The sequence below is a fragment of the Protobothrops mucrosquamatus genome, unplaced genomic scaffold (genome assembly GCF_001527695.2).
Source record: "Protobothrops mucrosquamatus isolate PMUCROS unplaced genomic scaffold, P.Mucros_1.0 scaffold_88, whole genome shotgun sequence".
NCBI lineage: Eukaryota > Metazoa > Chordata > Lepidosauria > Squamata > Viperidae > Protobothrops > Protobothrops mucrosquamatus.
The window spans coordinates 807,579-822,248 of record NW_015386164.1 but is presented as its reverse complement, the minus strand read 5'-3'; the positions used below and the strand labels follow the sequence as shown (position 1 = coordinate 822,248).

General features: G+C 40.6%; 1 protein-coding gene across 2 annotated transcripts in view; it reads left to right on the top strand.

Moving 5' to 3' along the window:
• CLCN3 (chloride voltage-gated channel 3) overlaps positions 1 to 10,113 on the top strand; it is a 56,575-nt gene extending 46,462 nt beyond the window's left edge. The window contains exons 11-13 of one of the 2 annotated variants that reach the window (XM_015814518.1): positions 699 to 915; positions 5,921 to 5,996; positions 7,239 to 10,113. In XM_015814518.1, the coding sequence (XP_015670004.1) occupies positions 699 to 915; positions 5,921 to 5,996; positions 7,239 to 7,397 (452 nt within the window). In that variant the 3' untranslated portion in view covers positions 7,398 to 10,113. The remainder of the gene's footprint in view (positions 1 to 698; positions 916 to 5,920; positions 5,997 to 7,238) is intronic. The other variant, XM_015814534.1, reaches the window with a different exon arrangement.
• Positions 10,114 to 14,670: the final 4,557 nt, after the last annotated feature.

The window sequence follows — 14,670 nt, the reverse complement described above, 5'->3', positions numbered from 1 at the left end:
AAGACCTTGATCTTTGAAAAAAACTTTTGGACTTCCTTTTTATAAAAAAATGTTGCTATGGCCACATTGTCATAGGAGTTACTCCTTGCTGGGGTTCTGTGTAGAAGCAGCTTTGTTTGCATTGCTTTTCTTGATTTGAACATTGCTGCTTTATGAATGTGGCTGCAGAGCTGAAATTGAATCTGTGGAAGATAAGGTTGCATCTGACTGGGAATCTCTGGCATTCCCCATTGACTTTGCTTGTTGGAAGCCATCCAGGAAGGTCACAAATGGAAACCATGTGACTCCAGGATGCTGCAACCATTGTAAATATATGCTGGTTGCCAAGCACCAAATTTTGATCACAGGACTGGGAATGCTGCAACAGTTGTATGGGCAAGGATTGGTCTTAAGTCACTGTTTTCAGTGCCATTTTAACTGAATAGTTGCTAAACAAATGGTTGTAAGTCAAGGACTACCTGTACAGCTTATTTTTAATCAGATATTTTTAATCACATCAGTTAGCTACCTAACTATTCAATTTATATGTGCATATTTACAGTGGGAATATGAAACATATCCATATATGGGTGTTGAGAAGAAAATAATTTTGGAATAATATTATTATTATGAAGCAATTGGCTGAAATCTAGCAATAGCTTGCTTTTTAAAAAAGATCTAATCCTTCATACTGATTTTTCTTTTTGCTCTTATTGAAGAAAGTGCCAGAAAGAAACAAGAAGGCATTGTTGGCAGTTCCAGAGTCTGTTTTGCCCAGCATACATTATCACTTTCAGCAGAAAGTCCTCGACCTTTGAAGCTTAGGAGCATTCTTGATATGAGCCCTTTTACAGTTACGGATCACACACCAATGGAGATTGTGGTGGATATATTCCGCAAACTGGGCCTAAGGCAGTGTCTTGTAACACACAATGGGTGAGTTCTTTATTGAAAAATTTTCTTCTGCACTCTGCCAAGATTTTGTTTTCCCCACATAGTTTAATGGCTCTTTCAGACTGGTTAAAAATGTTAGTCTTACAGATTGTATTTGCTCCACCCATAACTTTATTTTTCAAGTAAAAATAAAAAACTAGATCTCCAAGTTCCCCTCCAATTCTATGTTCTATGTCAGCGGTCCCCAACCTTTCCATCTTGGCAGCTCGGCTTGGCATGAGGTGTGTGTGAGTGGCAGTGGCACACATGTGCGCATACCTCCATTGTTGCAAGCAGTGTGCACCCCTCCACTCATGCAAATGGAGCTTTGCGAGTGGAGGGCGCTTGAGTGCAGATCGCTTGTGCTCACACGTGAAACTCCACTCACATGAGCAGAGAGTTCCCATGCACGAAGCTCCACTCACGCAAGTGGAGATGCTCACGCCCCCTCCATTTAAGTGGTGTCCACTCGAGCGCAAGGGCCCACTGCTTGCGTAAGTGGAGCTTCGTGTGCACGCTTGCTGATCACTTGCACAACCTGGTTTCAAACAGGCCATGGCTCAGTAGTGGGCCATGATCCTGGGGTTGAGGATCCCTGTTCTATGTAATTTCTTGGAACTTTCTTGAATTTCCTAGTTAGCTTTTAAAAGCAAGTAAGAAGCTATTGTGATGTTTATTGAGTTTTCCTAATAGGGTGGAATATATTAGATTGAATTCTCACATTAAGTTCATAGGAAATTTGATCATTCTTCTAGAGTGTATATAAAATATTTTAAATAGATAACTGTGTGCAATTGTAAAATTACAGCACGTTTGAAACTACTTCCATTCTGCATCATTTTATTTTAAAGTTATTAAAAAGCCAATATGGCAAAGTAATTAAAATGCTGGAATATAATCTTTTAAGTCTAGGTTCAAGTTTCTGCTCAGTCAAGGAAGTCACTGTGTATTTGGAGGTAGCTATTTATATCAATCTCTCTCCCAGGTTGTGGTTATGAGGATGAATTGTGGAAACAAGTGTGGGTGCTAAGGCTGAACTTCTGCAATCTTTTTTTCTGTCAAAAGCCAGCTAATTTCTTAGGGTCTGTATGATTGTTATCAGTGAGGTGAAATAACTCATCCTTGGGGCTAGAGTAAAAATGGTCATTGAGCCATTCACTATTCTTATTTTGACAAGTGTCTCCCCATTTCCTGCAAACTGCCATTCTTTATTTATTTTCTACTTTTCTACACTTCGTATTCTACACTTGCAGAATATTTTTGAAATTTACCAAGCACTTCAAATGCCCCTACATCTACAGGTTGACCTTCCATCCCTTAGAAGATATCCATCTCTCCTGTGTGATTTTTTAAAAAAGCAATTGTTTCCAGTTTAATACTTCCAGATGTACTACATATTCCAACCAGCTATTGGCCACAATGAGTTGAATGGAGCTTTGGTATAATTTGCAGTCTCTGCATTTCCATTAAAAATATGAAATTTACATGGCTGTTTATTTTTAAAAAAAAGTTTGGTTGTCCTTTTACTTTTATTTTTTTAAACATTTTTTTCTAAAAATAAACTTGTTGAGACATGCCACAAAAAACAGGGCTGACTTCAAAACTCTATGATGAGTTTCCAATTTCCAGTTTTGCCAACTATTCCTGATTTATTTCGTTGCTGAATATTTCCAGATTTCTGCTTTCTATCATAAGATTAAAGTCTGTTAGCTAAAGATGCAAAGACCATAATCTGCCAGTCATTTCTATCCTAAAGCTGTGACAGAGGAGGAAATTTGTTGAACATTGTAAATCACCTTCCATCTCTTCCATTTATAGAAATAAAGCCTTGGTTAAAAATTGTATTTACACATGTAGCTTTTTTGACATGATTTCACAGTGATAGCTAGCTAGCTAGAAAGCATTTCAATTGACAGGTCTCTCTCTGATCATCAGCGCAGCAGATTATAATTACATTCTTCACATATTAGGCCCAGTTGTTTGCCAGTCAATGTGATTGAGCTCTAGTTATGGAGTGACAATATATAATATTGTAGTGAGTAGAAATAACTTTTTAAAATTTGAAGTGATCACTTAAAAGTAGTATAGTAAAATATACAGACAAAATAAAAGTTCATAATTATTTTGGAAAGTAATAAACTAAATAAAAAGGCAATCCTAGATAACCAAAATATTATTTTTAACGTTTTAGTGAATGAATTTTTATGGACATGAAAATAGTTAGCCTGCAGATATATAGCATTTATGTTAATTTAATAACTTTAACTTTGTAGCATTACTTGCAATTGATAATGTCAATGGTAACTGGATTTTATTCTTTTCAATTTGAGAGGCAAGCTCAGTTGGTAAACTCATTAGAAATACAGTAGAAGGAATGGACCTTTTCTGTTAGGACACTTTTCTGTTAGGACACTCTAGAGCAGACATGTCAAACACAAGGCCCAGGGGCCGGATGTGGCCCGCAAAGTGGTTTCATGTGGCTTGCGAAGCCATCCTGGAAACAGTGAGGGAACAGCCCCTGCTGCCTTGGCCCTGGCCCAGGCCAGCCGGGAGCCAATGTACAATTTTGTAGTGGCCCTCTATGCTGAAATGCATTTAGTCTTAGCTCCATAAGCCCCTCCCCCGCAAGGCCTGAGAGGAACAGTGAGGCTCCTCCAGTGGACCATGCCTTGGCATTTGCCCCGGTCCCACCCCCTTCTGCCAAAGACCCTCAGATCTATCCCACTCCTGTCCAGGCCCCCACAGGCACCCTTGATGCAAATGATGTAGAGCTGGCCACACACCCAGTAGGCCACACCCACTCCATCCACGCCCATCCAGTAGGTCGCACCCACCCTGGCCACACCCACCCGCCCCCCTGAGGGCAACCGCAATGCTGATGCGGCCCTCAATGAAATTGAGTTTGACACCCCTGCTCTAGAGCAGTGATGGCGAACCTTTTAGAGACCAAGTGCCCAAAAACTGGCCCTGCCCCCGCTCCACCCCCCGCCCGCCCCCCGCTCTGCCCCCCCATCCCCCACCCCGCCTGCCCACAGGACCACTCACCGCCTCCAGGGCCCACCGCAGATTGCCCAGGCAGCCCAGCAGCACTATGGTGGCTACACCCTCTGCCCGCACCCTGCAGCATCAACTGCATGATGGGGTGTGAGGGCAGAGTCTTGACTACACTGCCTGGCTGCCATGTCCTTGGCTGTGCTGCTCCGTGTGGGCCACGCTCGAGGGCAAGTCTCCTTCAGGGGGGCTGCTGGAGAGGAGGGGGTCGCGGGGGGAGGCAAGGCTGGGGCAACGGCACGTGTGCCCATAGAGAGGGCTCCGAGTGCAGCCTCTGGTACCCATGCCATAGGTTCGCCACCACTGCTCTAGAGAAAGTGTTGAAAATCTGGGACAGTAAAATATATATGTACATCCAACAAATCTAAGGAATTTTCTGTTTAAAAAAAATTGATTAACAGTAGATTTTGTTTCAGTTCCATGATTTTCAAATATTTCTTACATTATCAAGGAAATAAAATACTGCACTATACTTGAAAGAAAAAAATGTTTCTTTGTGCAGTATTTTACCAATACCATCCCTTCTTTAAATAATAAGAGTATGCAGTGTATATACGGTGTGGGTGGGTGTGTGCGTGCGTGCGCGCACACACACATACACACACGTTGTCTAGCATCTCTTGGATGACTGAGGCACCTTAAAAATTCAATAAATGACTATATCATCTCTGTCTGTCCATCTATCCATGAGTTTTTACTCGTAGCAACTGCCTGGTTAAGTTCTGTAGTTTTCTTAGCAATGTTTTTCAGAAATGATTAGCTATTGCCTCCTTCCTGAATGAGAGTGATTGGCCCAAGATCACCCAGTTGAGTTTGTGCCTAAGATGAGACTAGAATTCATTGTCTCCCAGTTTCTAGTTTGATACTTTTACTACCGTGTTTCCCCAAAAATAAGAACCAACCAGAAAATAAGCCCTAGCATGATTTTTCAGGATGCTCATAATATAAGTCCTACCCCAAAAGTAAGCCCCAGTTAAGATTGTCAACCAGATGGATGCATTTAGACCCATACTTCCCTGAAAATAAGAGCTAACCAGAAAATAAACCCTAATGTCATATTTTTGGGGAAACCCGGTACTTCACAAAACTTGCTGTTATATTACACATATTATAAAATTACTTTATAGTAGAGAGTTTAAAACTTATTTTTGTCTCCGTATGAGTTGTAAGAAAAATGTAGAAATAACTTAAGCAGGATTTCCAGGAATTAGGCTGTGTAGCTTTGTGATCATATGTAAATCTCACGAATGAAGGCAAATATATGTGTCCTAGGATAATGTTGCAGAATCCAATCTGGATCAGTCCCTGGGACCAGAATGGTGAGAGAGAAGTTCCCTGAGGATGGGCTCCAGCATGAGTCCAAAAGCTCAGAAAGCTAAACCTGTGGTCCTAGTGATTGATTCAGATTGGATATATAATTCTGCCAACTGTCTTGCATCACTCCCTGATTTTGATCCTAGACGGCACTGATAAAACTTCAACATGTTTTTCTCTTCTATTCTTATGTTAAAAATAATTCAAAATAAATATATTAGTATGCAATTTACTTTATTCTAAATGCAGAAATCAAGCAAAAACTGGTATAAATTTAAATGCATATTTAAAATCTTTCATATGCTTTGAATCCAAAAAAAGCTGGATAAAATGCGTAGCATCTAGTATTTGTAAAAAGCTTAGAATTCCTATCTGCAGTACTTAAGCTCATTCTTGCATTTCATTTTTACAGCCTTAGGAAACGGGAGGTTTTAGTGATAGCAGTAAAGGCCTAACCAGTGTTCATCATGTTTAAATTCATTCTTGTTTTAAGCCCCCACAGTAAATTTTACATCTTTTGAAAGAGATGTTGATCACAAAAAGGTTTTCATTTCACTGTTTTCATTACTACCAGTTCTGCAATCCATGTTTTCATTTCATTTTATTTCACACACAGTTATTAGCATAACATGATCTGTTTCAGGATTGTCTTGGGAATCATCACAAAGAAGAACATATTAGAGCATCTCGAGCAACTAAAGCAGCACGTCGAACCCTTGGTGATTAGATATATCAGATCTCATTTGACACTTTAGACATCAGGAAGCATGAAACTTGTGAATTGTTCAGTGTTCCATTACAACAGCTGGACAAGCAATCGTATACAACTCTAAAAGCTTTTAAATTAAAATGCCATGTAAATTTGAAACATATTATTTAACATCGATTTGTTGAAAACATGCTGAATGAAGATAGGACCTAAGTAGTATTTTAGCAATCTTGGTGCTAGAAATTCTGATATTCTCATAGATATTAGCATACGTCTTTTTCTCCCTGGTTTTGTGAAATTACATAAAACTTGCCAAAACTCTGTAATTAGAGTTTTCATTTTTAATTTTAAGTACCAGTATTAAACCTGCATATGACACTTTAATCTTGACATCTACAACAGGATATTTTAGATCTCTTAGGATTTCCTATATTTTCTGATCAACACTAATGATATTTATCAGTTGTCCCTTTTGCTGTATGTTATGACACATAGATTATAATTGCTGCTCTGCAATTAAAAAAATTAAAAATAAAACCTGTCTTCCAAGTTTAACTGTTTACATTCTTATTTAACTTGTATTTTTTCACAAGTTTTTCATGCCTCCTCTTATAAAGTCAGTTACAGTACAACTACTAACTAGAGTAATATTTCTCTCTGCCTCTCCTGTAATAGTATTACTTAGGACAACTTCACTCTTTGATATTAGCAAGACTTTGATCATAACAGCATTGCTTTTTAATTTGGGAGAAGTATGGCTGTAATTTTTTTTAAAAATCTGAATTTCAGATGAATTTATTTGTGATTATCTATTGTTCAAGCTTATCTGCACATCTCTTATGGAAACACCTAAAGCATTAGGTTCAGTTTCTCAAAATTGAATTATCAAGCAATTTTGAGTTTGCCTAGATTCAACTGTATTTCATTTTTGTAACGGGATCAATTTCATTTACTCAAATCTTTTTTCCCATTTTGTTACTTTTGTTGGCATATTATAATCAGCAACAAATTATCAGCGGGTGGTAGCTTGGTTATTTCTTAGGTGAAAGTAGGTACCATCCTCTCTCTTTACTTTCACAGTATTTTTATAGTTTTAATAAAATGATGGTTACTTCCTGTCAAAATGCATTCTTTGAAATAATCAGACTTTGCTGCTTTGTTCCTATCAACAAAAAGGATTTTGTCTACAAGAAAAATTGATTGGCTTTATATATTGTAGTTAATTAGCTATATTTTGTGTGACTCTTTCTAGGCGCCTCCTTGGCATCATCACAAAAAAAGATATCCTTCGACACATGGCCCAGATGGCAAACCAAGATCCCGCATCAATAATGTTCAACTGAACTCAATAACTGAGGAGAGAGAGGAAAGTGAAGAGAAGGTTCATTTGCTGAACAGTACAACACTTTAATATAAGGCATAGTTTTGTGATGCAAAAGAAAGGCTGGATTTTTTTTAAAGTAAACTGCTGGAACTTAGGAGTTGATTTAGGAAAATGTGGTTTTACAAAGTAAGAAAGATGAAGAAAACAAAAACTGAAAACCTGCACTGGATGCACTCTGAAATGTTAGATCTGCCATGATAGTGCAGTTGGACGTTACATCAATTCATAAGAACTTCATAAGCTCCAGTTTGGACCTTGCTGCTTTAGCATGAAAGAAATTGATGATTAGTTCCTGTTTCTGAATCACATTGAATTGAGCTGTCCTTTGAAAACTGTAAGATTTGGTCCATTTTACCATAGACCGTTGTTGGGTTAATTCATGAAATGTATAGTTATTCCGCATTACCTGTTTACATTCCAGAAGAACATTTCTCTCTCCTGAGCCCCAACTGATACTCCTTACAATTGATGCATTTTATTGAAATGGTGGTTTCTCATATTGAGATGTTCTGTGACCTGCTGAATTTGATGACAAGAAGGAAGTATTTCTTGTGCCATTTAAGCTTAAGACTTTGGATATTATAAAAGTCTTGTGACAGTTTAATCTACTGCAAGAAAAATAGATTGAGCAGGTTAATAAACGTGGGTGAAGCATGTTAAACCCTGCAGTTTAGTAGTTGCAAGTTAAACAGCCAAATATGTTTAAACTATGTTTCTGTTGCAAAATAATAACTGAGGCTTATGCAATTTTTGTACTATTAAAAATCCTAAGTTATATACCAATTTTGTGAAATGTAAAGAGAATACTACTATTCTATTAAGAATTGGAATAATTCTGTTTAATTTCTGTTCGTTCAGTTTAATTGTGTACCTGATAGCAACTGCATGTTCAAGCACTGGAGAATATTCCCCTTAAATGAAAGTCTTTTTGTTTTTCATACCTATACCAAATAAAGGTAGAAAAATATTATAATTTGCACTAAATATACATATCATAGTTTTTGTTTCTACAGATTAGGATATATTAAATATAAATGAGTCACACTATTGATTTTACTTTAATGTTATTTTTATATTCAAAATCCTCCATAAACTTGGCAAGTTTCTACTGAAAGGATGTTTATATTTCTTTGTAACCCATCCTGATAACTTGATTGCCATCGTTTTAAGTTTATTAATGTTTAATTAAGGGACTAATTATTAATAGAACCTTATTTGTAAATATTACAGAATTTAAAATGTTTATTTTGAGGAATTTTGAAGCGGTAATAATTGATTTGAAATGCAATTGAGTTACTTGAAAAATTCTGTAATAAATAAATAAATACAAGCCAAGAACTATCATAACAACTGGATTTTACCAACCCTAATAAAACTTTTTTGCATTTTGAATATTCATTTATTAGGAGGTATTGCTAATACTTGATATGAGATTTGATTTACCTAATAAAACTGATATACTGTATAAAGTTCATGAGTGATGGGCAATTAAAAATTCTAAAAGTTGTACCATCTTGATAGCTATTCAAATATTACTGAAAACATGAATTAGCGATAAAAGTTTAGTTGTATTATAAGGTTTGTTTGCATAGTATGACTTCTGGTTTTTGTTTGCCCTTCCTACCTCTATTGATAAGTTTGTTTTGAAAGCAAATTTCAAAACTATTATCAAAATTGCACAGGAAGTCACTTTAAGGAGGCAAACAAAATCAGATGCTTTATTCTATGCATGCAAACCCTTGTAACAAGGTTATTTTTGTTGCCAAAGTAAAATAGTCTGTACTTTTCCTGTAAATCATATAATCCAAAGATACTGATCCACATCTTTGAAAAAAAAACCATATTTCAAAAGATTACCAGAGTAAAAATCATGAATCAGTACTGCAAACTGCTTTGTTAAACAGCCCAGATAATCTTACATGGCTTTTCAGAATGCTTGAGAATGTTTCTCTGCAATAATTAATTGTTCATTGTGATTAGGTACTTCAACACCACTTCAGAGAAAATTATATTTCTGTGGCTAAACAATGCATTTTGGCACCTGTATTCCTTTTATATTTATAAATTACCATTAACTGAATGTACCTTATGTATAAATCTTGGGATGCTTTTTCTCTAAAACTAAACATGATTTAATCCTTCTGTTCTTTGTGCTAATCATGCAAAACTAAAATGATTTTTCCTGTAGCATGTTTTTAAAACTTTTGTCTCGTTTCAAGCTCTCATCTATACACTTGGTTTGCCATAGGCTCTCTACCAAAGTTGCCTATTGTATTAATTTACAATGCCCTTTGCGATGTGAAATCAACTCATACCCCAGATGTATTTTAATTTAGTAATTCATATCTATAGTACGATCTAATGTAGTGTTTTATGTTCTTACCCAATTTCTTACAAGCACATAAAATGTGACTCTGCTCATATATTAGACATTCTGAAATTAGCATGCCTGAGCATTAAAAAAAAAAAGGATTTACCTGGAATAATATAATAACACAGCCTTATCTATATTGGAACAGAATGGGATGTCTGGGGGAGACACACTTCTTTTTTCTTGCTTGAACAGTTTAGTTACTGATTATGACCATTGCACCTGTAATATTTCTAGAGCTGTATTAAACATTTATCTTAGTGTATTAATTTATACTGGTGTGGTAAAACTGCACTTCATTACAGTAAAATGAAGTTCTGTTGCTGTGATGATTTGATTAGAAAATGCATTAAACATTTCTGTATGACTGTTTAGATTTTATTTTCTTGCTTTATTTAATTATGGTACTAATAAGTCATGTCTCCGTATCTGAAGATATGAGAGATCCTAAAAATAAAATTCAAACTGAAGAATGAAATAGCTTTTCCCACATAACTGCATTGGGCAAAAGCAATAAATAAGGAAAATTATGCTAATTATTAAAGTATCTAGCTCTATAATCATCAAAAGTAATGAATGCACTGAATTAGATTCAGACTTGTGCCAACAAACCTGACGGACCCTAAGAAGGTAATAGAATTTATGCCAATTCTTTTTTTCTCCCCATGCTGACATAGTGCATAGCCAACAGTACACTTAAGATGTATTATTTGAGAATATTCCTTCAATCTGTTCTAAAGGCATCGGTTTTACTAGTGTAAAAACTGTCATCTTTTAAGTTAAACTGCAATTTAGCCTGAATACACAAAGTATATTTAAAGATTTGTTATATATTAAAAAACAGATATATCTGTTTTGACTTTATCAGTGTGCAATACATTCCTTTCTTGCAATTCCTGTAAGTTTCATTTTTATCTTTTAATTCATGGGCTTTATGAATTAAGATGTTTTATAAATCCATACATTAGGAGGGCATGTAGCATACATACAGTGAATATAAGAAGTCTACATATACCTGTTAAAATGCCAGGTTTTTGAGATGTAAAAAAATCAGATCAAGATAAATCACTTTAGAATTTTTCCACCTTTAATATAACAAGCTGCACAATTCAGTTGAAAAACAAACTGAAATGCTTTAGGGGGAAAATAACAAAGTACAATAGTTGCATAACTGTGCATACCCTCTCTTAAGTAGGGATGTGTCTTAGCCAATCACATTTAAACTGATGTTAAATAGTACATACTTGCCATGCTAAAAGCCATGGTCTGCAAATTTTCAAGGCATCGGCTATACCCATGGTGGTGAACCTATGGCATGCATGTCACAGGCGGCATGCAGAGCTCTTTGTGGGCACGTGCACCGTTGCCCCAGTCCTAGGCCTTCAGTCCCATCCATGAGCAACTTGCATCAATACCCGCGCAGGGTAAGGTTGCCACGCCTGCCCCCTCCTCAAGAGTTTTTTTCACTAACCTGCCTTTCAGCTGCATTCCGTTTCTCCGTTTGCTTCTCAGCCTTTGCCATGTGTTTGTGGGACTATCGGTAACTTTCTAACCTCACAAGATCTCAAGAAGTTAGAAAGTCTGATAGAACTTTTTTTTTTTTACCAATAGTTCCACAAACACACGGCGAAGGCTAAGAAGCAAACGGAGAAACAGAATGCAGCTGAAAGGCAGGTTAGTGTCAGAAACGTCCGGCCTCAGTGCTTCACAAAATAGCCAGTAGCCGGTACGCTTAAACGAATAGCAGTTTAATGCACTCTATTCAAAACAAAGTCAGCACTGGGAGACGCTGGCTCCCAGTGCCTTACATAGGCTCCACAACAGCCCCACCCGCATTCCCATTCCAGCCCCACCCCCTATTAACCGCGCCCTTAGCAGCCCCACCCTTCAAACCAGCATGCAGCCCCATCCCTCAGGCCAGCATTTGCACTCACTGTACCTTCCGCCTTTGCCACCCTGCCCCATGTCCGGAATGCTCCATAGCCTCTCCAGCTGCTTCCCAGGATCCATTTTGGAGCAGTCAAGGCCTCAGCTGGCTGCTTCCCCAGCTTGTTCCCTTGCTGGGCCTGCTGGGCCTGCCTCTCACAACCGTCCGCCGGCCTCCCTGTCCTCCTCGCATGTCGGCCCTGAGAGGCCTGCAGATGACGTCAGAGGGAGGCGCCGGCAATGGAGGCAACGGCGGCGACGGCGGCAGCTCCCCGAGGGGGCGACGATGCTGCGGCTCGCTTCTGAGCGCCGGCCTGGAAGCCTGGAGGCCGGGTCGCTTCCCAGCGTCGTTTTGGAAGCCTGGAGACCAGGGTAAAGCAGATGGGGTGCCCGGCGGTCTGTCCGCCCGTCCAGACGGCCGCACAGGGCTCGACATGCCGCTCCCCCTACCAGAGGTCCCCCTAGAAAGCAAACATACATAATTAACAGCTGTGCCTTGTACGTCAGCATTCCCTGACTGGGGCCCTGGCTTGTTCGGGTACCTACGATGGTACTTCTTGATAAGACGGGGGGCGTGCACATCACTACCTCGTACCCAGGATGGTTCTGATACCGGGTATCCTTTCCATAGGACGCGGTAATACACCTCGCCCTTTCGTTCCTTTGAGTCGAGGAGATCCTGCACCTCGTAATAGTCGGGGGCTACAGGTCCTGGCCTTTCCATTAGCTGGTCATGGGGCACCAGCTTCAACAAACTAGCATGAAACACCAGGTGTAACCTGCCCAGACACCGTGGAAGTTTAAGATGCACGGTTACTGGGTTGATTATTCGGTCTATTTTAAATGGTCCTATGTACTTCGGGCCCAACTTCTTACTAGGAGCCTTGAGCCGTACGTACTTTGTGGAAAGGTATACTAAATCTCCCACTTTAAACGATGTTTGGGGTCTCCGCTTTTTATCTGCTTGGCGTTTGGCCTCCTGCCTCGCTATGTCCAGGGCCTTACGTACCACCTCCCATACCCCACTGATCTGTGTTGTCCACTCCCCAGGCTGGCAGGGCGGTGATTCCTGGCCTTTGACCTCGGGCATGGGTATGAATTCTCTACCTGACACCACCCGGAAGGGGGTGAACCCTGTACTGCTATGTACAGCATTGTTATATGCTACCTCCGCGAACACCACCCACTCCACCCAATCCGTTTGTTGGAGTGAGACATAGCTCCGAAGGTAGCGTTCCACCGCTGCGTTCGCCCGTTCCGCTGCTCCGTTAGTGCTCGGGTGGTACGCTGAACTGAGCCCTTGTGAGGACCCCAGGAGCCGTACGAAGTCTCACCAGAAACGGGCTGTGAACTGGACCCCACGATCCGAGATGATACGACGTGGGGCCCCGTGGAGTCGGTACACGTGGGACAGGAACATGCGAGCTAGTCTCCTAGCAGACGGCAGTCCCTTACAGGGAACGAAATGAGCCTGCTTAGAAAAAAGATCCACCACCGTCCAGATTATGGTATAACCCCGACTGCTGGGTAGCCCCACGATAAAATCCATGGCTATGTCTTGCCATGGTTGATGTGGTTCGGCTACCACTTGCAACAAGCCCCTGGGTTTTCCAGGATCAGGTTTAGACATGGCACAGACCTGATACCCTCGCACGTATGCCTTTACGTCCACCCTCATCCGCGGCCACCAAAATTGACGGCGAGCCAGGTGTAAGGTTTTCAAGAACCCGAAGTGGCCCGCTTGTTTAGAATCATGGCAGCGATGGAGCACCCGGCTTCGGAGCGGCAGTGGGACGTACAATCTGCTGCCGTACCAGGCCAGCCCATCCCTGTGGGTTACTAGGCCACGATTTTCTTGCAACCATGGGTCATCTCGGAGGGCTGGTCGGAGGTCGTCTTCAAGAGTCGTTCCTAATGGCCGGGTAACTGCTTTGGCCTCGTTCCGTTCACCAGGGGGCATAATCGCTTGCACCACCTCCTCCCGTTTGCTATCGAATTGAGGCAGCCGGGACAAAGCATCTGCTAAAAAGTTCCTACCGCCCGGCACGTACTTCAGATGAAATCGGAAGCGGCGGAAGTATTGCGCCCAACGCACGTGTTTCGGCGACAGCCTCCTCGGGGTTTGTAACACTTGCAAGTTTTTATGGTCCGTCCAGACCTCGAAGTGGTGTTTCGCTCCCTCTAAGAGATGCCTCCAGGTAGATAGGGCCCACTTCACCGCATACGCTTCTTTCTCCCAGATGGCCCAGGCCCTCTCAGTTTCTGTTAACTTCCGTGACGTGTACGCGCAGGGCTGTAGTACTCCTTGCGAGTTATGTTGAAGTAGCACAGCGCCCACTGCTACGTCACTGGCATCTGCCTGGACCACGAACATACGTTCCGGATCCGGATGTAGGAGGATTGGTTCTCTCGCGAATAAGGCCTTTAAGGACTCGAAAGCTGTTTGACATTCGGCTGTCCAGGCCAGTGGTTGTCCGGGACGGGGTTTTGTTGTCGACATTCGGGTCCTTAACAAGTTCGTAAGGGGTAGGGCGACCATGGCAAAGGAGGGGATGAATTGTCTATAAAAGTTAGCAAACCCCAGAAAGCTTTGCAGCTGTCAGCGAGTTCTTGGGGCTTGCCACTCCAATACACTTTTAACTTTGTTTGGATCCATCTCCACCCCCTCTGCTGATATTCTATACCCCAGGTAATCAAGACGGGACCGGTGGAATTCACACTTTGATAATTTCACGTATAATTGAGCGTCTAGCAGTTTCTGTAACACGTCCCGAACCAGTTGGACGTGCTCATCCATGGACCTGCTATGTATTAATATATCATCTAGGTATACGAGCACCCCACGGTATAGGTGCTCATGCAAACCCCCATTAATTAGTTGCATGAACACCGCGGGGGGCACTTTTAGCCCGAAGGGCATCACTCTAAACTGGTAGCTGCCTAGGGGGCAGTTGAACGCAGTTTTCCACTCATCACCGGGCTTGATCCTAACCCGGTAATAGG